This window comes from Nyctibius grandis, chromosome 11 (genome assembly GCF_013368605.1).
Source record: "Nyctibius grandis isolate bNycGra1 chromosome 11, bNycGra1.pri, whole genome shotgun sequence".
NCBI lineage: Eukaryota > Metazoa > Chordata > Aves > Nyctibiiformes > Nyctibiidae > Nyctibius > Nyctibius grandis.
Genome location: NC_090668.1, coordinates 19,983,563 through 20,008,343, shown reverse-complemented (window position 1 = coordinate 20,008,343; position 24,781 = coordinate 19,983,563). Strand labels below are relative to the sequence as shown.

At 43.1% G+C, this 24,781-nt stretch overlaps 1 protein-coding gene across 7 annotated transcripts in view; it reads left to right on the top strand.

Annotated features, from left to right (window-relative positions):
- Nucleotides 1–24,781, top strand: part of AKAP13 (A-kinase anchoring protein 13) — a 219,313-nt gene that overhangs the window by 136,519 nt on the left and 58,013 nt on the right. For 6 of the 7 annotated variants that reach the window (XM_068410072.1, XM_068410076.1, XM_068410075.1 and 3 more), the window contains one exon: nt 24,112–24,193. In XM_068410072.1, the coding sequence (XP_068266173.1) occupies nt 24,112–24,193 (82 nt within the window). Of the gene's footprint in view, nt 1–13,282; nt 13,663–24,111; nt 24,194–24,781 lie in introns of those variants that run through there. The other variant, XM_068410077.1, reaches the window with a different exon arrangement.

The window sequence follows — 24,781 nt, the reverse complement described above, 5'->3', positions numbered from 1 at the left end:
TTTTCCATGCAGCATCCTTGCTCCCGTTGAACAGATTGACTGCTCTCTGCTTTTGTCAGGGACATCTTCCCTGCTGCTTTCTGCCTGGTCTGCACTGTGCAGAGCAGTAGTATGGGGCAGTTTGGCGGTGGTGGAGAGGGCTTTAAGCTTGAAACTGTGAAACAAGAATAGATGGTTAGTGTTGCAGAGGTTGATTAAAATATCTTAGTCTATACAGAAGGACTGAGTGATTTGGTATTCAAGCACGTGACTGGTATGGAAGGGATGGGGTTTGGCCGAGCAGAGGCATCTGCAAGTCAGAATTTAGCACCCCAGGGGTAGAGCGATGAATTGGTGGTGTGTTTGGCTGTGGTCAGCCATGGCTACCCTTGCTGTCCTGGCAGGAAATGCATCAAAACTTTCAAGGAAAGGAAACTTTTGCATTTTGCTAGAACACTTGTATTAGTCATCAGTCACACGGAAGAAGAGGTGGTATCTCCAAATGCAGATCCTGTGAAAAGTATGGACAGTAGTGATGTTTTTGTGGAGACCCCAGAGCAGGTAGATGTAGGGGGTAAGAGGAGAGTTTCGTCTCACTGCTGCTTACCTCCTTCCATCGTCAGTTTGTTGGTTTTACTCCTATGGTCTGTGTTTTGGACTTCTGCTTTGGAATAACCCCAACATGGAGGCTGTAACAAGAATGTGACAAAGTTTTGCAGTGGTTTAATAAAATATACTTGATCAGCTATATTGGACTCAGCAGATGGGAGCAAACTCTAAACCAGGCTTTCTTTTGCACTTGGTCTCTTGCAGCTAACAAGGTTCTTCTCCTTCCACCTCCTCTTTCTGCTTCACTTTTGCATTAAATTTATGCCTAGATAAGCAAGTATTTGATGTAGCAAACTTTCTGATTTTCTCTTAAGCAGCGGTGAACTTAGCTGCTCCCTTCCTTCTTGCTTGCTGCGTTTATCATCGTGGTGCCCGTGATGTACTCAGCGAAAATGAAGGCGATAGCTGGGCCCAGGAGGCTAGTCCGAAAGATAGAGCCAATGTTTATGGGTTATCTCGTTTGCTTTCTCTTCTGTTTGTGTAGTTTGAGTCAGAGAAGTTGTTGCTAGCCTGTGTTTAACCTGAGTTACGCTGCTCTCCTTTCAGATCTGCAAAAGGACAGATGCCCAGCTTACAATTTTCTCAGCCTAGTTAGGTATTGCTTCTCCCTAGAGACTTTGCCTTGATTTACACCCTGATACCATTACCGCTATGGTAATAATAGTTTCACCTTATTTATATGCTTAGGTATTTGGGGGCATATTCTTACCTGCGGGAAATACAGCACCTTTATCGAATACCCCGTGCTCCCTGTCCTGAAGCATGTCCATCTTCTCCAGTGCAAACACTAATACTCTGTTTGCAAGCACTGTGGGTCTGCCTGTCTCATTTACCAACTGACTGTTCTCTCTGCTTATAAGTTGTGCTTCAAGCTGGCGAGATAAGAGGCAGGAACGTGAAGCCTCGCCCTCACTAACTCATTAGTCTGAGCCCTGGTACTGAGTCTGCTTAGCATCAAGTGACTTGTTTTTCTTCTGTCTGAGACTGTACTTACCTCCATAAATCACAAAAAGATCATAATCCTGACTTACTTGACACTGAACTTTTGCTTGGTTTCTTAACACAGCTGGACACGTTAAATGCCTGCAAGTGGTTGGGAGGGATATTATTTCCAAAATACACATTTTCAAAGGCGGGAGGTGCAGTTCTCTGAAACATTGGTTTCAATCTGAGATCTTGTGAATGTAGAAATCTCTTCTGCCCCTCCGAAATGTTACACTGCAGATCGCATTGATTCTTACCAAAGGCATGGACAGCGGTGGGCTGTTAAAGTCTGCTGAGATCAAAGTAGTGTTTCTTGGTGCTTGGTTCCACTGTTATTTTTATTTTTAACTCACTGGCCATAACAAGGTGAGGAAATGCATACTTACCTGCTTGCCCAGGAGGAGGTGGACAAGTCTTAACTTCAAATGCCTGCATGTGAGAACTGGAAAAAGATTAGTAATTCCTTTTTTTCAGCCTTTTAAAAGAGAAGGAGTGTTGCTTACACCATTTCCAAATACTCCCATCTGCAGATGCCCAAAGGAAGGCATTGACTGTAAAGACTGGGGTCTCAGGGTGTTCAAAAGGGAAGTGGGGACAGAGCCCTTTGCTCCCTGCTGAATGGGCTGAAATGGGTTTAGGGCATTTTGCAAATTCTGGTTTTAATTGAGTTTTGGGGAGACGTGGGGAGAAACGTCTAAAGGCTTTTTTGCTCATAGCTGGATGTTTGGGGGACAGTGTTGTAGTTGCTTGTCAAGGCTTCTTTATTACTTGTTTTCTGTCTTTGGGGAAGCTGAGGTTTACTTCGTATGTTGTAAACGATGCAAAAGGCACCCAGAAGAGTGTACATGAATCCTCTGCCTTTGTTATAAATCTAAGTATATAGACTAAATAAATAACTTCTTTCTGGGCTTAAAATCCTTACAGTGCACCAGACAACAAAAATTTGCGTCTTGGAGTAGCTCCTAGAATTCTTTAATGCTGAAATATCTCCTCAGCTTGCGAACCTGGGGCTCTCCCTCCTTTAGATAAGCGGTTTCTGTTTAAATTGGCTTTTCTTGCCACTGTCCTTTCGGGTAAGAGTTGGCACAACTCAGTCAATACCGGCAGTGACCCTAGGAGTGCATGACAGGGAAATAAAAAGTTTTGAAGGTAAGATTAAACAAGTCTTCTCTGTTAAAAAGAGCAAGGGGAAAAAAAAAAAAAAATCTGTGCTCAGAGTATTGCCTTTCTTTGGCTCTTGACAGTTTGAATATACACTGAAAAAATGATTTTTTAGAGTACTTTAAAAGCTTTATAAGTTGTTTTCTTCTCTTTCAAGAAAACAAAATTTATATAGAAACATTGTTTCAAGTCGCAGCTGGATTAAATGTTTAAAAATAGCATATTTTGGTTGAATTTTTTTTTTTTTTGGGGTAAGCATTAGTCTCCCAAGAAAAGTACATTCTGTTTTTATGCATGTCTTATTATGAGCAGTGCATGTTCCCTATCTGTTAGGTAGTGCTGTCTGGCACATCAAATACTTTTTGGCAGGTTGGCTTTTAAAATATATTGTGTGTTATCTTTCATGGAGGATGTCAGCAGATGTCTGGATCCAGGCAAGTGAAATAGCAGGAGGGGAGGCAAGACAAACCTGGGGTTTATTGTGGAGGGCTGTTGGAAGTGGGAAGGGAGCCACGGAGATGGGCAGCGGAGAGTGCTGCGGGCGAGGGGTTTAGCTCCCTTGCGTGGGGCAGAAAGCAGCTATAGCGGGAATATTTTAAGCCAGTATTAAGGTGAATGAGTGAGATAATGTAGGTGCCCATTTGGGAGCTCTGTTGCCTTTATTTCTGGTCTGAAGCTGGTGAGCAAGACTAGACTTGGGGGACATTCAGACTTTTTTTTTTTTGTCCCCAAACTCCCAGGGCAGGGGAGGGAATCGGGCACTGACAGCGGCTGCTAAAGAGAGACCGAAGTCAGGAAAGGCGCCCAACTAATATTTTCTTCCAATCTTACTGATTGACCTAGCCAAAAAAAGCATAAAATAACAACAGCTGTTGAAAAAAAGTCTAAATCGTGTGCCTGTACCAACAGATGTTTCCATAAGCCATTGATTTTTAGATTGCCCCAGCTTAAATACAGTACGGGGGGTAAAAGGGGTCAAAAGGGTAAAATATATCTGGGAGAGATTTCTCTACTTAGGAGAACTTTATAAGCTGTCAGTGAAGTTGTAAACAAAAGTTGCACCAAAATATATAGTGGCTTTTAGTTTAAATTGTGTCTTTTTGCTTGTTACGGGCTGCTTGGCTTAACAAAGAAAATATTTTTCTTTCAGTAACTTTCAGATCTTTTGCTGGTTATTTTTTCTTATGCGTCTGCATTAAATAAGCCCATTTAACAAAACCTGATCCTCTCATAAACATGGAATAATGACAGTATCCCACATATGGGTTTCATTAATTTTTGCATGTTTTGAAGTTGCCTTTTTTCTCTGAAAGGCTAACTTCAGAAACAGCAGAGATTAGTGCTACATAATAGCCAAAATGACTAGCTGAGCAGTCAGCAATTCTAACTTGGGACAGAAGGGGTTTCTAGTTGAGTTATTTAACCGTTGCATAACGAAAAGGGTATTTTCTTTGTGTACAGAACGATGCTGCGTAATCTGTGCTCCTCCCAGTCGCTGTTACTGGTTTGCTTTGGTTGAACTGGCATCAGTTCTGCTGATTATCTGCAAGCTTTCTTGCTTCTGAGTCTTGTAAATGTTTTGGATTTTAGCCTCGAGAGAGAGCTTCAGAACATTTCGCCCTTTCTTCCTAAGAAAACAGAACCAACCCTTTCCTTGTAGCCACTGGAGAGAAATTTCAGATGCTCCATTTTCCTTATCTGCAACGCGGTGACCTTTGCAGCTCTGGGATAGTCTGAATCTGAAGGATAATTCAGGGAAAATGCAAGGCTCCCAGATACAATAAATCCTGTTTTTTGACATTTTGGGCCTCACTTATCATTGTCCATTGGCTTGAATTTGTTTATTTATCTATTGATTAAAGCTGCTAAATGTATGGAAGTGCAGCAGCCGTGGCAGGTGAGGAATGAGAGAAGGGAGCCCAAAAACCCAGCAAATAAAGTTTTCCTGAAACACCTGTATTGGCCTGACATTCCCAGTGCTTGCAGGGACATTCCCGGCCTCTGAGTGGAGAGGAATAGGAGCAGGGTTTGGAGCCATTACTCCAGTTAGGAATTATCCCTGCAACCCCAAATGTTACTGTAAAGGGATCTTTGAAAAGCTCGTAGAGGAGATGTAGCATATGTTAGTTTATAAACTTAAAAACAAATATTTTATTATGTTTTCTGGAGCAGTGTCAACAGTTGAGAATATTCCTCACTAATGACGATGCTTCCACATATCTGGCTGTTAATTATGCATATGTTTAATGTGCTGAAATTCCTTTAGGAATATTTTCTAAAATTGGGCTAAAGAGGAGAACATATTTAGCATGTGCTCCTATAGCAGTGCTTAACAATGGCTTTGTGGACTTGAATTCTTACCTTTGCACAGACATCTTTAGACCAGAGGGATAAAAGTGGAGTAAAAAATGGTAAAAACAGGTTTCTTCCAGAGGGTCAACATTCTTTCCTGGGCTCTCTAGCTGTAAAGACATGTTTGTTTAATATTCTTTACAGAGGACTACCAGGGAAACGGATAAAACAGTGAGCAAATGAATACTCATGTGGTCCTACAGCAGACCTCCCAGGCAGGAGCTGGAATCCAAATGCCTCTTCTTAAAGTTTGCATTGGATTTTATTTCAAGTTTCCAAATGCATGTAGAGAGGGCATGAAAATATTGGTTGGATGCGAGTGTAGGTAGGAGGGTGAGCTGGAGTGCCTGTTATTGCTGGGGAGAGGGAGGCTTGGCTGCCCTCAGAGCATCTCAGTTACCGGTTGGGTCTGAGATCCTCCTCCCCTCAAAGCAAAGAGAAAAATTGGAAGGGTGAAACAAATACCACAGTGTCTTCAATCCCCTGCCTTCATTAGCAGCCAAGCAAAAAATTGACCTGGAAATATGATGGATGCCTTTGTACGGTGCTCTGCTTTCCCACCACTTCCCCTCCCAGATTTTCAAGTTACAAGATGAAAGAAGAGATAACTTTTTCCCTTTTGACAGAGTGCCCGGCCAGGACAATACACTGGGTCGTGTGGGCTTCCCAAGGGCCAAGTCCTAGGGACTTCAATTAAAAGGGGAAAGAAAAAAAAAAAAGGAGGGAAGCTGAATCATTTGCTGGCATGATTTATTCATTTGAATGACCCTTCTCTGTTTTTCAGTTCGATTACAGTGCCTTAAACTGGAGGCATAAAAGAATGGTAAAAGTTGAATAATTTCCTCAGTTCAAGATGTGTCATTTTTATATTGTCTATTAATTTTACTCACTGATACCATACGTCATTTTTGTTGGGCTTTATCCGCCAATTCATCTATGTAATCTGCTATCCTGTCTCTGTTTTTAGCTAAATACATAAGTTCTTTAGATAGAAGCATCCATCAGGCGTATCGTGGCACCGATCTCGTGTTGTGCAAGGCATCCTGGAGCAGCTCAGGCAATGTCTGTCTGCTCCTGTGCCGTGCCTATGGCAAGGGGTATCATGCTGTTATTTTGCAATATAATGTGATGTTTCCTGCACCCTGCAAATATGAGGTGGTCTGTTGTCCTGCACAAAAACTCATGCTAATTTTTAACCTCATACCTTGAACTGTCAGGCTTTACTCTTTCTGGAATTTATTATTATGGGATAATGGAACATACGTTTTTATCTGTGTAAATCAATATTTTATGTCCTATATCTATCCCAGTGATGTCAGAACATGCTTTTTTATTATGTATGGTATAAAAATGAAAAACTCCTTCGAAGAAATTTTACATTTATGAACTTTATAGATAATGAAGCATCTTCTTTTCTTGCATTTGAGACAAATGTGATGATCTCCTTAACTCCTCTGTAGGATGAGTTACTAGACGTTGCTTGTTTGGGTATTGTGTGGATTGAGCAGGCTTACATATTAGGTGAATAGCCTGTGCGAACCAATTTCAAGTGACTTGCATAATGTTTACGATGGTTTGAAATCTCCTGTAACTACAATTCACTATTTTAAATACTTTTATTTATATCATTATTGTTCCAGATCCCAGAAATGGTAATCCTGCCTTTAGAGTAGGAGGGCTTGAATCACCATAATTAGCAAAGATTATTGTTCATTGTGTGTGTGTAAAATTGGCATGTTCATAACCAGCAACTGAAAAACATGAATGGGAATTTCAGCTAAGCTAACGTGACCAGCTTTAGTGCTGGATGTGCTCAGACAAGTGAATGTCATTTCTGATGACCGCCTTCGGCAGCAGCTTCAGGCTGGGCTGAGCCAGCTGTGAAACCAAAGCAGTATCTCTGATCCAGATGTCTTGGTTGACAATGGTGTTATTCTTCATGAAAGACACGGATATTTTTGGATTTTACCCATCTGTAGATATAGACGCCATGCCCTGATGGGAAGTACCTGAGCGCAGGAGCAGCCGGTGTCCCAGAGGACACAGGGGACGTGCAGCACAGGTTGCTTCTGGGAGGCTGGTTTGCTTCTGCGGGTCATATAGCTCAGGTGCTCCTTGACAGCCTGTTTGGGGGACTGTTCCCACTTTATCCACTCTTGTTTTCCCTTCCCTGTTTTCAGAATGCTGGAATTCACAGGGTGAAACAACATGTCCAGCGTTTGACAGTAAGAAGTATTTCTCTCAACTGCCATAACACGCTAAACAAATATCTGTGGCGTGGTCCAAGATCCCACAGCACTTCAGCCAGCCAGACATCTCGATTTGCAGTTATTTTTGGTAAAGGCAGAACTAGATGTTGCAAACTGATGTAAAGTCAGCTGAGGGGTTGCTAATCTCTTGCGTGGGATGTGTTTCTCCTGTAGCCATTTGGGAGCAGTAAGACGGGCAGTTGACTTCCTCTGGAAGGATGTTCAGGCATGCTCCGTGGCAGACCAAAGCTTCGGTATTTTTCTGAAGCTTATGTGGACAATAGAAATTCCTGAGAAATGTACACCGAGTCTCTGAGAAATATTAGAAAAGGGAAGGTCAGGAAATGACTGAAGATCTCTCAAGGTGTTTTTGTATTTTCTCAAAACATGCTCTCCGTGTATCCGTATGTCTGACAGCTTTCCAAGCCCTCCTCTTTCCTCCTTTGTGGTTCTTCGGCTGTTTATTAGATGGTTATGTCTTCGAGCTCTAATGCAGGCGGCAGCTGTATGATGGTTTGTGTGGATATAAAATTCAGCTCAGTTGTGTTGTCCCAAAGCAGGGTATCGCTCTGCGAGGGAATGTCTCTCTCCAGACCTTTGCGTGAAGATCTGAATGATTTAAATAGGGAAGTTTTAGGAGAGTTGGGGCTGCCCAGGCTGGGCAAAAACTTGTGTTGATACTGTGGACAAGTTGCCCCAAGGAATAAGTCGAGCTGGTGAATATCGAGGTGTTTTAGGCCCACGATTGTGAAGGTTTGTTGCCTGCGTCACTGAGCTTCGCTCTTACAGCATCCCCGTGCCTGCCACGGACTCTGATCACAGGGGACTGTCCATGTCCCTCTCCCTGACTCCTCTTCTTTCTGTGCACTGCCTCGTAGGGGAATCCAAAATCCTTCTGGAATTGAATCCAACCAGCCTTCTGGGGCCACCTCATGAAGAGGATGCTGCTTGGTGGAACGCTGGTGGGTCATGCCATGGCCAGAGGGATGCAGCCTTGGACCAAAGTGCCACCGCAGGGATACAGATGGACAGGCAGGGTGGGGATGGGTCGGTCACAAAACTCTCCTCAGTCTTGCAGAGCTCCTGCAAAAAAACGAGAAATGCATTATCTAACATCCAGGGCTCTGTACCAAGGTCTGCAGCGTGAGTGCTCGCTAGTGTTCAGCGACTGCCTGGTCTTCTTCAAAATCCACACTCGAGCATCCATCTCGGTCTGCTCTCACGCGGGTGCTGACCGACCTCCCAGCCGACACGATGGATGTGCGCTCCCTTCCAGATTGGATGTGCTCCTCTTACAGGCTTTGCAGTATTAGAGTGCAGATTTCCTTTGCCTTATTTAGTTTTAGAAAAAAAAAGGGTTTGTTTTGTCTATCCTTGCAAGTGCCAGAAACATTAAATTTTAAAAACGCTTTCCAAAAAGCTGATTTCTTTTACGAAAAAAGCAATTGAAATTGTAGTTCTCTCTTACTGTCTGATGAATTTATTATCTCCTGTGTTTAGTGCCCAAAAGTGGGTTTTGACTTGCTTAAGACAGGGAGAATTTTTTCCTTTCATCTACTGCTCCATTAGTTCCTATCAGAGCCGCAGTTAAAAAAGTTAATATGCTTGAGTATTTCTGCAGATTGCATCATTTTCAGGGTTTCATAACAATATGGCAAAAGTAATTTGAAACAGATAACAATAGTGCAGTCTGTTTCAGAATAGCCATGATTTCCTTGTCATTAAGAGGTCTGTTAGCGGGTGGAGGAGGAGGAGTTTTATCTGGATGAGTTACAGATCATATGGTGCGATGGAGTGCCTTTGCTTTTTCCTCCCCCCTCTCTTTTCCTTCCCTTGAAATCCGCAGCGCTGGACTTTGGTTTGGATATGAAACGATTGGATAGTTTCAAACTCCTGTCTGCAGAAAGCAGCTCAGCGCTTCCAGATGTTTTCAATAAGGAGCCCAGAACTGTCGCATCAGCAGCCGGTGGCCCAGGCTGCTGCTCACGTCTCTGCTCCATTTTGAGCAACTCGCAGGAAAAAAAAAAAAAAAAAAAGAGAGAATTATTTACTTGTTGGAGTAGGTTTTTTTAATTTAATCTTTATCCTCTGATTGTCTGGTGCATTGTGTTTCTGAGCATAAATACTATATATTGTGTAAACACGTGTATGGCATTCAACGAACTGCGTTAAATAGATGGACAAAAGGGACTGGAAGCCTTTGTTCTGCTTCGGCCAGGCTGAGTGTCTCTGCGTCTGCTCAGCGTGCCTGTGTGTGTATAAGGCTGTGTGCAAGGCAAGATTTCTAGCCTGAAACAATGCAGCAAAAGCCCCACCTAACGTGGGAAGAGAGCGATGGTCTCCCAAGGGGGAGTGTGTCTGGCATATTATCTTCTACTTGTTTATATTACGTTTCTCCCCGCCCCCCTTCAGCAGTGAAGTCTGGAAATGAAGATGAGATGGACTTCATGTGTCTGTAGTCGTCACTGGCCTCCTGATCTTGGCTGTGAGTCAGGAACATAACCACAGAAAAACTCTTGGAACAAATTAGGGATTTAGAAGCTTAAATTTGAAAAGAAAAAGAGAAGGAAGAGAGTGGGATATTTTTTGTTGATTTATTTGTTTGTTTGTGTTGATTATTTCCCTCTGTGGCTGAAGGTGTAGAGGAGTCCAAAGGGATAAGTTGGCAATCATTACTAGATCAAGACACACAATTATGGAGGAAGGCAAGACATCATTTTGATTCACAGCTAGGGCATGGACGTGTACTGAGTCCTGGGACATGTCCTGTGCCCAGAGTCACCCTGCCTGGCGCTGGCCTCACAGCTTCCGTGGCCAGCTCTTGCCATCTGCCTGCAACTTGCACCTGAATTTTTTGTTCCCTCCTGCCCCCTGAAGGCACACATTGGGTTACTTGTGGCTTTTGGCCATACCAAGATTTTTGTGTATAGCTCAGAAAAAAAGGCCTTCTCTGTTTAACTTCCTGCTAGGAAGGTTGCACATCTCCCACCTCCTTTGGCTAGAGATGTTTCTCATTTCTCCTTACCTGTAGGAAGGGTGAGATAACATAAGCCACAAAAGACTGGATGTTGATGCAGCTAGAAGTTGGACCTATCTTGCATCTCCATGGAAGATGCACTCTCTGTTAGTTGTGATGCTGACATGGCAGTCTCCTCTTCAAGGTGGGCATTGCGTGAGCCCTGCAGCTGAACATCTTCTGGTTGCCAGAGGGGCTCTGCATTTCAAAGGTGGAAGCACATTACGTAGAGCGCTTTGACAGAGCTGTGCAGCTGTCGTTTGGATAAATCTCAGCCTTATATACCAGCAGCCATCATCAGATTGATTTGAAGAAAAACTTCTGTATTGGTTAAAAAAATATGGGTGCTCCAAAATGAAACATTAGAGCATCATCAAAGTACAGCAGCTGCTGCAAATTCCTTTACCTGAACTAAATTCACACACTTTGTTTATAGGTTCCTGTCTTGTAAATTTAGATTTGAGGAAATCCCTGCCTTTTATGGTAGTGTTTGAAGGGCTGGAATGCTGTCACAGCCATTTCTGATTCCTCATCTTGATGGGCACATGATTGCTGGGATTCATTACTTGTGGAGAAAACTGGTGGCTCCAGAAAGTCCCAAAAGTACTACCACATTTTGTGTGTGTCTTAATACTGAAAGCAGAAGCTCCACTCATTGTTGAGGAGAACAGAGTCATTGGCTGAGATCTCGAGCCAGGGATTATAGCTGTAAGACAGCCTCATAGAGGAGATCCTTCTCAGTTCAGCTGGTGGTGTGGTGGAGATGAAGCTTTGGGTTGTGAGAGAGAGACTGGAGCCTAATGAAAGTGGAGGGAGATAACCTCACATTGACTAGGTAAGAGTATACTTGTGCACTTACCGGGAGGAGCCGATCAGCTGCGAGGCCCCAGCATGAGGCCATGTTTGGGCCTTCAAGAGGCAGCTGGCCACTGTGCCACCAAGCCATGCTGTAGTCTTAGGAAAAGACACCCTTCTCAGCTTGCTTACTGAGTCTGCTAAATCTAGAGAGTAATTATGCTTTTGCATAATCTGGCTGTACGGATTGGGGGTGTCATATCCAGGAGAGCCCAAAATAGTACTTCTTGTTTCTGTGAACTCTCATTCTTCGGTGTTTTACTAAATAGGTGCAGAGGGGAGTCAGTTCCTGTGTTACTCACAGGCAGGCTGCTGGTGCAATGTTTTTGGGTGGCCAGAAGACTGGGTAGCACCGAAAAGAGAGGAGCTGGAGAGCCCATTTGCAGCAGACGGCTTTAGACCTCCTTTGGAAGACTCATCTTGCATGCAAATGCCGAAAATGTACTTTTTATCCGTTTCGGCAGGCTGCAGGGTTTGAGTCACCTTTGCCAGAGCTTGAGCTGGTAGTTACAAAGCGCCTCATACAACCAGGGGACATGGGTCACCCTGCGGGGCTGGATGAAAAGACCTACAAACCCTTAACTAAGCTCCACAAGCGGAGCGAATCCCAGCAGCGGGAGGTAGGCCAGTTCACATGGCGCCGCGGAGGATGGCTTTGGAGATCTGCAATTAGACGCTGGGTTGATAAGTGCCATTTCCGATGTCTCTGTTTCCTGCTTTGCAACACAGGATTAACAATTCCTGCGTTTCCAGCTTTTCTACCCAGAAAAGCAGTGAGTTCTGCTCACTACAAACTCCCAGCCATGGAAACTCCCCCCTTCCCCTTTTCTTCTCTCTTTTTTTTTTCTTTTTTTTTTTTTTTTTCTTTAAACCGCCCCCATTCCCTTTTGAATCGGTGAATGAGAGAATGTCTAAAGCCAGGGAAGTATGGAAAGATTTCATCCCTCGAGAGGTCAGGGTGGGGTGGAAAGCGGAGGGGGCTGCAAAGGGGCAGTTTGAAAACAGGAAACCATGTGGCAGTGTGCATGCAGGGCCCAGCTGATGTGAATGAGCTATTGAGAGGGGAGAGACGCTCCCACTGGCCCAGCATTAGAAAGACTTTAAAAAGTTTAGGTTTTTGGAGGCTTGCTTTTTTTTTTTAAGGAAAAAAAGCTCGGCCTTTCAGGTTAGAATAAAAGAGGGAAAATTGTATTTTCTGGAGAGCAAGTTACTGAAGTCTTTTGCTCTGTGTTGCAAACCAAAAAAAAAAGTAAATGGTTTATTTCCTTTTTTTCTTTTTTTCCTTCTGTGTACACTGCTTAAATCATAAGTTTCCATTTGTGTTTTGGGGAAGCGTTAAGCCTGAAACTTACATTCACTTAGCCTGGGGGAGAGAGAAGAGTCTTTTTACCTCTCCGAAAACGCGTCCATTTGCTTCTCAGTCACTTTTCGGACAGAGCAAACGCACACCGAGTGCCTGCAGCCGGAGGTGGAAGAGGCCGGCGAATAAAAGCTGCTGCTTTTTCTTCCCCCCTCTCCCTCCTCTTTTATTTTTTTCCTCTCTCTGAAGAGATGAATCATGCTCCCACAACTGCAAAGAAATTTTGAAAGCTGGGAGAACACTGGTGCAGGACTAAAAAGGCAAGTCGTGACGTCCCAGCCCAAATCAGGAGGGAGTGGCTTTATTTCATTATTTTCTTTCCTTTTGCCCTGAGCTGTCATTAGAAATTTAAACTTAACTCAGAACCGAGCCCTCCTGTCTGGCGAACAGTGGACCGACTCGAAAGGAAGAAAGTAGCTTTTTTTATTGTTTCTTTCAGCGCATGAGGGTGTGAAAGAAAAAAACACGTTGGTGACAGTGTTTACGTTGGATACAGTGATCAGCTTTTTTTTTTCTTTTTCCTTTTTTCCTGAATTAGACCTGTCGTGGCTGAGCCACCTTCTGCCTTCCCTCTCAGAGCGTCAAGGTTCCTGCTGCACACATCTGGCTTTTGTTCCCTTTTTCGGATAGGAATTTCATTCTGGTGCTTTTTGGATATTGAAGCTGTCTGGAAAACATTTTTTTAATTATTATTATTACTATAACAGGAAGGCTGATACCATTCTTAGCAGTTGCAAAAAAAATAATCCTATATGTATAAAGCTCTCTTCAAATATCTTTTGTTTGCTATAAGTTCCTGTGTTGCCTGTACAAGCAAATCTGTTCCAAGAAGACTTTTATCAGCCGGTCGCAGCTCTGGGATTTTCTTTTTTCCTGTTAAGAGGCTCGGACAGGCTGGTGTGCTGAGACACGGGGACTCCTGAGCACGTCTGTGAGAGGTCTGGAGCACGCCTGGCCGCAGTCAGCCTGGGGTTCATGGTGGGCTCTGCTCCTCCGCTACAGGCTTTTTGGACAAAATGTACGAACGCCACAAGAGGCGATACAGCCTGTGTGACATTTCCAAGGTGGACAGGACTGTAGATGTTGTGTTGTTAAAGGTATGATGTTTGTACACACTTATTTATGGGTTCCTTTTTCCATCTCTTGACGGGTCGATCTGTTCCCTGCTGTACCTGTGCCCCCCAGCTGGACTGTGCAGAGAGGGGGAACAGGTGGAAGAGCTCTTGCCCTTCAGCATGGAGATGGTTTTGAGTGCTATCAAACCATTTCATGCCAAATATTATTATCCCTGCAACCAGTTAATCTCTTGCAGCATGCACTCAGATACTCTTTCGGAGAGCTCTTTCTGTCCGTCTTCCCTCTCCTCTGCTGTTAAACGGTCTCCTTCTGTTTTGCAATCTTTACCACTTGCAGGTGGGCTTTCTGCGTAAGGTGCCGTTTGGCAAAGGGTTTTCATTTCCAGTGGTTGCTTTTGGGGTTGAAATGTCCCCTGAAAGCTGTGTTCTGCCAAAAAAAGGCATGGCGGATCCTCCTCTGCCTCTGTTTTTTGTTTGCATTTGAAGGGTGTACTGTCAGTCTTATTGTTTGGGTGTGAGTTTTGTCTGAAGATGGATTGGAGCAAGAGCCAGGAGTGGCTCTTGGCTAATTGTCCCAGTGTGTTCCTCCTCTAATCTAAAATTAGCAAGTGCTCCACCAAATGGCACGGTGGCAGTCTGGGAATGTCCTGTCTCCGTAACAGCTTTTTGGAGCTTCAGCAGTTTCCTGGCAAAGTGGATGGAAATCAGAAAGCAGCCAGGGGGACTGCTCTCCCTTTTTCACTCTTTTCTTAGCTAAGGCAGTGGGTTTTTGCATGATTGTATGGCTTCCTTTTTTATGATTTTTGCTTCATGCCCTCGTTTCTGAGTCGAGACGAGAACATGTAGAAAAATTTATTTTCAAATTATTCTTTTTCTACTTCATCTACGCTAAAATAGACCTAGCACTTGTTAACTTGCTTTGTTTAGGAATTAAAGTATGTTCCTTTAATTCACTGTATCCTTTCAGTTTTGGTGATGCAAATAACCATAACTTGTTTTCTCTACCAACTCACTTCTGTTGAGTATTTTTGAACTCTCCTGTTAATGGTGCTGGTTGTGGATTGAATGCCATGGTATTCAGTCTCTAGACACCCTATGAGTCATTAAAAAATGTATACATATTTTACACACACTACTTGTGTGAAATAACTGCTTAATAATTCTTGGGAGAAGACCTGGTACCCCGACAACCTCGGCTGCTAATAAAAAAAACACAATCTTTTTCTTTTATAAAGAATATCTGGATGCCTCGGTTGAAATGTAATTCGCTATAATTATCTGACTTCAGTATTTCTGATGTCGTCAGTTCCCTAAATTAGTTTTTGTTCAGCAAAGCTTAGATTTTATAACAAAAATGTGGCTCTTGTTAGTTCCCACTAGTATTTTCCTAACTGAGTTTCAAAACTGTGGGTTATACTGTCTGTTCCTGCAAATGACTCAGTGTCCATATATGTGTGCGTGTGTGCACGCATTGCTGCTCCGAACATAGGCCGTACAGGCTGCAGATGTTTAAAATAGGAGAGTGGTAGTGACAGCTGTAGTTACGATCAACTTGAGCTGGATTTTCAGTCGTTCTTCATGTTTTAGCTGGTTTCTATAACATAACCGGTAGATGAAATTAAATTTTGATGATCTAGGGATCCAAGCCAGCACTCGAGTGCGTCAGTGGCAGATCATCTCTTGACGTTCATGGGAGTTGGATCAGACCCTTAATGAGGGTGGGGTTTTTTGTTGGGTTCGTTTTTAATTAAAATACTTAAATAAAACTGTACCTTATCTCAGTCATCATATTTTGGTGAGTTAAGAGGACAGTATTTCTTAAGTGTCAAGTATTGAAAAGCAAGTAAATAGCCTTACAACAAAAGCAAAGCCAAATAGAATCCATTAAGAGTGTTTGATCTGGATGAAATTTTACCAAGATAACCTGCGAAACACCAAACAGCTTTCAGTTTGGCCTACAGATTGTCTCAGACAAGCTGTCTTTTCTTTGAGTGGTAGATCAATATGTCCTTTGCTTCATTTTAAGATGAGGAACTTGGTCGTCATGACATAGGAAAGAAAAACAGCTGGTGGAGAAGGACAACTGGAACAAATTGTGAACAAAGATGATCTTGTGTCATTTTGGTTACTAAATGTTTATAGCTGGGATTATATTTGCATTGATTGCAACCATTCTTAGCTACAGTCACAAAAGAATTTGGTTCCTACTAACTGTTTTGTAATGCACGTGTCATCTGAAGGGTCAGTGTGTTGGGGCTCAGAGTTTCCTTGTTTAGATCGTGCCTGAAACAGTGGCTTGTGAAGTTATGAAAAAAATCCCTCTGCATTTTGGGGGTTGAGGCACACAATTATTTTTAGATTTAACATTGTTTCTTCCTCCTCCCCATATATGAAAAAGCAAGAGTCGACGGGTAAATCAGTGTCCTAGCCTCTACATTGGAGGTAGGACTTGCAATGCAAACGTGATGAACTTGATTACTGAGCAAAGTGGTTTGCCACTCTACAGGAAAGCCTGGATTATGCAGAAAAGGCATAAAACTTTGCCATCATCTTTCCTGCTGGGATAGTGTAGCAGATGAGGGAGAAGGTGTGGGGCAAGTGGAATATCTGCTTGTCTGAACAGTTTATTGAGCTCTGAGCAGCTACGTGCAGGGTAAAGCAGTCTGCGCTTTGTTATTCCAAGACCCAAAATGGGAAGTCTCAGTGTGCCCATGTGTGAGTTGGCAGCCCTGTCTCATTTTTATGTTGTGCCTCCTACCACAAATATAACTATCTAGGGACAGAATATGGAAACCACACTGTCTGGCACCTTGCAAAAAGACATGTGGAGTTAGACAAGCATTCAAGTCTGGATGGACAGGCTGTGCTTTGCAGAGTTAGAAAATAAAAAATGGGCTTGCTTTGAGAATGAGAGACTGAGTAATCGCAACTGGAAATATTTTATGATAGTTCATTGCCTACATCTACACTTCACCTTTGCAAATGAAAGTCAAGGGTAGGCAGAAGGTATAAGTTTTTTTCATAACTGGGGAAACAAGGTTTGATTTAGCTGCTCTTCAGATGAACAGATCCCATTCAGCTTCCAGTTAAAAGTCTGAACATTATTCACGAAAATAAAACCAGCCCAATGTTACAAAAATAATTAAGGTATTTTGAAATCAAAGGGACAGCATTATCAGGGATGCAGTCATGGCGCCAAGCCTGAGAGCATTCAAGAAGCATTTGGACAATGCCCTCAGACACATGGTGTGAATTCTGGGGTTGTCCTGTGCTGGGACGAGTGTTGGACTCGATGGGCCTTGTGGGTCCCTTCCAACTCAGGACATTCTATGATTCTATAATCAATTAGTTATTCTGCTTCCTGGCAAAGGGTGGCTTTGGTACCTGTACTCCAGCACCAGAGAAGATCCTCTGGAATGAACCCTGCCTGCCTAAGGCAAAGTGCAATTTGCAGCATCCTAAGCTAAAAGTAGTATGTGGAGAAGGTCCCAAAATTAACTGAAACTAAGATTTCTTCCATTGTATGTTATCTTACTTATAAAGCATTTTTATTTTTTTTCTGTGCACTTTGGTTTTGGTTATTTGACACATAAGCATGTTCATTCCTTCTTTGGGCTCAGGGCTGAGGGAACTACCATCCTCGGACACTGGGTACGCAGTGTCTCATCGAACTTTGTGGCCTTAAAATGGCTCTGAACTTCAATCCTGCATCTGTCCACAGTGGATTGGTTATTGAAGGGACAGCAGGAGAGAAGTGTATTTATTATGATGTGGAGAACTTTTGAGTGTATCTGTTTGTATCTTGTGTAGAATTAGAACTGGAAGGATAACTTAAATCAAACAGACGTGTTTTCACCTTGGGCGCAGACATGTCTGTGGGAATTTTCCTCCTGTTTTAGTCAAGAGATGGGTTTTATGCAGAGCCATTGCTACTATTTTTAAAGTTTAATTAAAGTTTGTTGTTACCAGGACTCTTAATTCTGCTGGTGGAGGACTGTCACGTTTTGAAGGTGGGCCGGCTATTAAACTGGTGGCAGACGCTCTCTGTTAACCCTCCCCCCCTCCCGGAAGGGAAAGGGAAAGGGAAAAGGGAGAGAGACTTATGGGTTGGAAAGTTAAAACAGTTTTAATAAACTATAATAATGAAAAAGAGTATAATAATAATATTGGAATAATCAAATATGTACAAATATATACAAAACCAAGATCGAGCTCCCCCGATGTCGGCCACGTCCCCACCGGCACTGCAGGGCAGGCTCCGGGCAGGCCCAGGCTGGGCCCAGCGACGGACGGGAACTGGATTCAGGGATGCCCGGATCGGGATCAGGGGCAGCAGGAAAACAGACAGAGTCCTCCTTGGGCACTGGCCATACCAGAAGGGTGAGAAGGGAGAAGAAAGGCCCAAAGGCTCAGGCAGGCCCGAAGGCTCAAGCAGCCGAAGCCCGAGACCCTCGTGATCCCCCCGCTTTATACTGAGAAAGACGTGTATGGGATGGAATACCTTCGTTAGTCAATTTTGGGTCACCTGCCCTGTCTGCTCCTCCCTGCAGGTGCGACCCCTCTTCAGCTCTTCACTCATAATTAGTGAGGAATTTAGCAGTGACCTTGGTTTCTCTAAGTACAGCAAGAGCCTTTCTGCATAACATCCCTACCGGTGCCTCAGTGATAACTATGAACTTCGAGTGTTATCAGTCCCAGAAGCAGACACTGTCTGCAAAACATGCAGTTAGTTTCAGAAAGTGCAGTTACTTAGAAAAGAGTTAGCTGAAAGTAAAAATCACTGAAAGGAAAATTGGCCTGGTTTAGGCCAAACCAGGACAAGGACAACTCAGTGCCAAGGGCTGGAAAATGTTCTTGGGGCACATGCTCCCTTCCCTGTTTGGGACATGGCCAGAGGGAAAAGTGCACTCTAAGAATTCAGCGTTGCTCTTGCACCACAAAGTGCTAATTTAGTCAGTCATTTAAAATGTCCTGTGGTTGTAGGAGCCTCTTCTGGTGTAATGCTTTAGTGTTGTTCTCTATCGCACTGCTCACCTGTTGCTGTGGGCAAGGTCACTTTGGACCTCCTTGAAAAAATGTTGTCCTGATACGGTGTGTCACCAAATCTGTGAAGTTAAAAGGCTCAATGTAGCATATTCACAGTGCTAGAAGATAGATCTCTATAGAAATCACTGCAGAAATGCAAGTGTTGTCCCTTTGTCCCTTTCAACGTACATTGGAGAATGGTCGTTGTGTTCCTCAGCCGCATGGTAAAACCTGCCTCTGAAGCTAAGAAAAGACACAGGGAGATTACCAAAAAAATAAATTTAAAAAAAATCTGGAATTTGCAAGCAAATTGATGTCTGCTCTTAATATTGTGTGGCAAGATGATTGCCAAAGCAATGATTTTTGCTCTTAATGTGAGTTTTGTGTATATGGAGTTTTTTTGAAGGCTGTTGCTGGATAATTCCATTGTAAATGGAATTGTAAAGTTAAAAGTTGCTCAGAATAAATATTGAATTCCAGTTACATGTACAAATTTCTGCAATGACAACTGACCTGCAGGAAATTTTCAGGAACAGCTAGTTCCTAGAGAATAATTAAGATTTGCATTAAAAATTTAAAAAGAAATAAAATCATTGTATCATTCCTGATTATTGAACAAATTAGTTGTGATTGAATTTAAAGTATTGCTTGTTTTCTGCTATTTTTGTTCTTCAATGGATATTTCAAATCTTTCCTAGTGTCCAGTTATTGCTCCCTATGGTGTACAGGTGCTTAATGATACACCAAGGAAGCTAGAATTACTGTATAAATATTTTCCTACGTGCAATGGTATCTGGTTTTAGCTGTAAGGGAGAACTTCGTCTGGAAGCTGGTGGCAGGGGGAAGAAAAGTAGAGAAATGGAAACTTGTAAATTTCGGACAAAGTTAAAACGATACTGAGGGAAGATGAATCTCTAGAGGTTTGCTAGGAAATGAAAGTTAAAATCATCTGGTTCCTTCTGCTCTGGACGTGTTGATTTATATCGCTACCAGTGAGGCTGACAAGTACAAACTTTTAAAATAGCGGAAGATTTCCTGAGAGGTCAGTGTGTTTGCTTTATTGTGAAATGGAAGGCAAGACAAGTTAAAATAAAACCAGAGAGAAAGAAAAATGACTTTTCCATGGTTATCTCCCATTTTCTGGTAGGGAAGGTGCATGGGAGCCAAGTAGCGACTGGCCTCCAAAAGCGAGTATTGCTGGCAAGCCCTCTGCCACGCTGCTCTGCCAGAAGGAGTAATTTTTGAAATCTCTTCTGAGAAGGAGGTCTGGATTCTGGTTTTTGTGGGCAGGCACCGCACAGGACTGTGAGCACTGGAGGGGTCAGAGAACTCCTCGGCCAAGACTGTCGCGCAGGGGGAGAGGAAGGAAGAGCCTGGGAGTAGGAGCTGGGGTCACTCATCATTCCTGCGTGATGGAGGACGTCCCAGCCCCCTTTGTCTCGCAGGTTGTCCAGCACCATCCTTTTCGTCTGCACAGAGGTTTCTGCATTAAGTCACGTCAAGTTTCAAGTGAAATGTCTGGAGGAAGATGTCTCTGAGAGTCAGGAAATACATGCGTGTGTGCCCCGAAAGAGCAATCGAACCGTCTGCTGCTTGCAACTCCAGCTGGTATCCTACAGCCCTCTTTGGACATTTAGTCTGCTGGTGTTTCACAGGCAAACAGCAAACCCTTTGGGATTCACTTTTTGGTGCCTGGGGATGTGCTTCCATGATTCATTCTGTGTCTGAGCTGCTGATAAACACATTCAGGCTTCTGCATGGAAAAATAGCTGGTTCTCTCCTGGCTTTTTTTCAAAAGCTGTGTATCGAAACTCTGTTCCCAGAGGCTGTTTCATACTCCCTTCTGCCATCTGAACACTGCTGCATCCTCTGCTCCTTCTGCAAAGACTTGGGATGCCCAGGAACGATGGGCTGTAATCGGTGTGGGCAAGGCAAAAAGTACGTGCGGGTTTTACCATCTTCTGTGGCCACCAGACTGCCGTCCTGTCGTTGGATTTCTCTTAGCAAAACAGAGGGAAGAGGGAAGGAATATATTTTGTAATGGTATTTTTTCTGCAGCCCTTACTTTTTGTACCTGCAGTCCTGAGTAAATATGAGCAGAATTCAGCTGTTGAGGAGGGAGCCCAGCACTCAGTCTCGGGCTGTGGATAATGGGGTTTGTGTTTTGAGTATCTGTGGACCACCCAGTTCCCTGAGAGCACACAGTAAACCTCCCTCAAATCCTATCTGGGCTCGTTTTGGCGTAGGGAATACTTGTATATAGTAGTGGTTTCTTTTGTTTGTGTTTTGATGATGATTATTTTTATTCCTGAATTAGGGCTACTGAGATAAATATTTAGTTTCTAATGTTTTATTTTGTAGCTAATCAGGTATATCTGAAACAGCACCTTAAACCTCAGTGTTGCTCTTTCATTACTTTTTTTTTTGTAGAAAAAAAACAGACGTTTTCAGTACTTGGCAAAGTCACAGGGCAGAGGAGAGAGCTGGCTGGGTAATGGGAAAAATACTCAAATCTTTTTTGAAAAAATGCCAATGTCTATAATGCATTTTCAGTGAATGACTCAATTGGTTCTATTAAAGGAAAAAATATAATGTTAATTCAGCCTAATATAGTTCATTCTATTACCAATCAACTGACAGGCTTGAACCTCCTCATATTTTGCTTTCTTACTGCTAATTGTTGAACAGGATGTTTAATTATCAATTTCCAATAGTGGATATCAGTATATATCAGGAGTAGTTCCTTAAATTTGATGGAGATACATTGGTTTAAGAGTAAGGAGGATCAGGCTCAATTTGATGAGGAAGGAGTTAGGTGCAAGCCAGTCAGAAGGAGGCAGAATTTGATTTTATATCTGAAATGGGTCGTTTCTTCATTTGTGTGGACTTGAGCACATTTGCATTTGTCCTTCTGTGTGTGTTCAGGCTCAACCTCTAGATTTGTCTTTAGTAAAATGTAAGACAGTGTGCTACAAAATAGATTCTGTTTTGGCTGGAGAAAAAAGAATATTGGCTTTACAGTCATAATGTGATACTTGTTGGCTTTACAACTCTTCAGACTAAAAGGTATGTATAAATTCTGCAGTGAGGTTTAATTGCTAAGGTTAGATGCCCCTCAGCCTCACTGAGAACAGGGGGTGTCTTTCTTCCGTTGAAAGAATCCAAATGGTGACCCACTGTCCATGCAACAGTTAAAACTCAACATCTTTACGTCACTTTGGAAAACAGAAAAAATAGTTTTGAGTATTTGCTTACAGAAGCCTTTCTCAGCCTTCAGCCTGCTTCTCTTTCCCTCTCCACCTCTCATTTAATTTATATATAATATATGTAAAAGGGAGAAGATGGGTATACAGGTGTGTGCATATGTGTGTTGAGTAGAGGTGCAGGGAAGGATGGGATCTTCGATGTATGTACATATAGGGGTCTAATGGGATTTTAGATGAAGGTGTATATGATGCACATGTATGAGCAGAGGCAGTGAGTAACTGATAGGAAGTGTACATCTCATATCTAACAAAAATAGCCTGCAAAATTGCATGGAGGTGGGAGGGATGTCCAAGTGGGACATGCACTGAGGTCACCGTGAGACCTGACTCTGGTAGAGCACAAGGTCTCCATCTCCTCTCCTGGGAGACTCGTGCTCATATTTCCGCTCTCAGATCTTCTCTGCTCCTTCCCTGTCTCCCGCAGCAAGAGCTGCTGACTGGGGAAGGTCACGGTATCTTCGCTGCTGGAGGATTTTAAGGGCGTGTTGGATTAAGACCTCTCAGATTATAGTTGAGCCTGACTTGGAGCAGCAGAAAGGAACTATCTAACCCGTCAAATGCCCTTCCAGCCCCATTTTGTCATCTCAGAAGTATGGAGGAGGACAAAACCTAAGGAAGAAAAATGTGCTGTAGAAAGTAGCTGACAGGTCTGGGGGAGTGGAGCGTTGACTCTGCGGTGTGGCGAGCAGGAGGTGAGCGGAGGTGCTGGCAGGAGCCCCTCCAGTGAAGGGCAGAAGGATGCAGCCAGACCGGAGAGGAGCACTAGCCAAAGGCTGCAAATAACAAGTTCCATGATCTCAGTGAGAAAGGGAAAAAGGACATGGGTCATTAGTCAAAGCAGCAAGTCAGGTCAAGGGTAGGAGAGTCTTGTTTTTTCTTTATTTGATTTTTTTTAAAAAAAAAAATAATAAAAAGAAAAAGCAGTGCATTTTGTAACATGGGAGAAAGGAGAGCATTGAGGGGATGAGAATTTGGCAAGGGACTGCAAAAATGGAGCAGGATCATGGAGGAGATTGAAGACAGGTCAGAGGCAAAAAGTAAATAGCAAAAATTCTTTATTTGACAGAGAGAAGGAAAAGGAAATTATTTCAGGAGATAAAAGGAAAACCAGAGAGAAGGCAGGAGAATAGTTGGCATGTAAAATCAAAGTCATCCATTTTGGTAGCTTTCTTTTAGCTACAACATAACATGTGAGCTCCTGTGTTTTGAGGCGGGTCAGGAAGGGAAACAACCTCTGGATTTCATGATGTGGGACATGGGACTGTCCAGGCGAGATTTGCTTGTGTTTGATGATAGAGGCATTCAGGCAGAGCTGAAGGAGAGAGAGCAAAGGGACTCCAGAGTCTACCAGCTGTAGACAAAAGCGATGAGAAGTGTGTGTTGGATGAGCCAAAGGTTGTGGATAGTTCAGCAGACTTCAGAGTCAATGTTGGACAGCACAACCCAAGTGAGGACGAGTAAAGCAGAGGCAGACAGAGGAGAAGACTGAGAACAGATCAGTCATCCTTGCTGAAAGACTGGAAGTCACGGAAGGGGTGAGGGACAGGGTGAGATGATAAGGGCTGATGTTGAAATAAACCATGTGATGTGTCTTAGTGTTAAAATGGGGGTTTCTAACATCATCATCATTTCACTTAATGCAAATATGTGAAGTTAAATATACAAAGTGCTTCTGGTTCTCACCATGACCTGGACACTTCCCTAGCCCTCATTTCCACATTATCAGAGCACCTGACTATCTTTAAGGTAATTACCTCTACAGCAGTATGGGTGGTAAGGAATTGCTATTCTGTGGATAGTGAACCGAGGCATAAAGCAGAGGAATATCTTGCCTGCAGTCCCACTGCAAATGGAACTGAGAATTGAAGCCAGGTTTCTTCAGTCCTCAACTAGTAGCTTAAACACTGGCTCATCCTCCCTCTGAACTCCTGCTTTGAGCAGGAGCCACCTTGAAATCATACTTTCCACAGAGAAATAAAGTTTTTTGGCATATTTTAATGGTTTGTTTAGTGATGCTAAAAAAAAAAAAAGTTGTAAGTTACTTTTGAGGGTTTTATTATTGGGACAAAATTAACCATAACTATATATCTGCTGGTCGATGCAGAGTGACATTGCAGAAGAGACTAACAGGGACGTTAGTGAGAGGCCTTTCTTTGATTTGCTGTGGTCTGTTTTTCAGATAAACCGTGAGAGCTGGTGTTCGCTGGAGCCATGTCCCGATTCTTCCCTGCTGGAACGCAAGCGGACACGGGAGTCTCCAGGTGAGCAGCGTGCCAGTGGGGGGCCCTGGACAAGCAGCCCAGGGTTCTTCTCACCTTTTCTTTCCTTCTTTTTCTTCTTATTATTGACATCTTAGCCTTGAGGGGGAAAATATGTAAACTAAAGAAAATGTGTAATGAATCTGCTGTGAGTCATTGTTAGCACATGGTTGTAGCACTTGACTTGCAGTGAGCTGTGGTGTGTGTCACCTTCTTAAGTAGTTCTGCGTTTGAAGTACTTCAGTGTTTCGATCTTTTTTTTTTTTTAAATAAATAAGCTTGAAAGGTGTGATGGAGGACACAGACATGGTTTCTAGCCAAAATGATAATGCAATCAGAAATTGAAACTCCTGAATCCATATTTAGATCCAAATCAGTGGTTTGATTTTATTTTTTTTTTTTTTCCCCTCTGCAAGTTGCCATGATTTCCAGGCTTCAGGAAGCAGGAAGGCTGTTCAGAGCCATCGTTCCCACACCCTGCCCATCAGCCATGCCAAGCTCCCAGCCCTTCGTGCTGGCTGGTGCTTCCTGGCTCTTACACTGGGAAAGAAAATCTTGTATGGGCAAGTTTCGGAGAGGGATTGGTGTCCA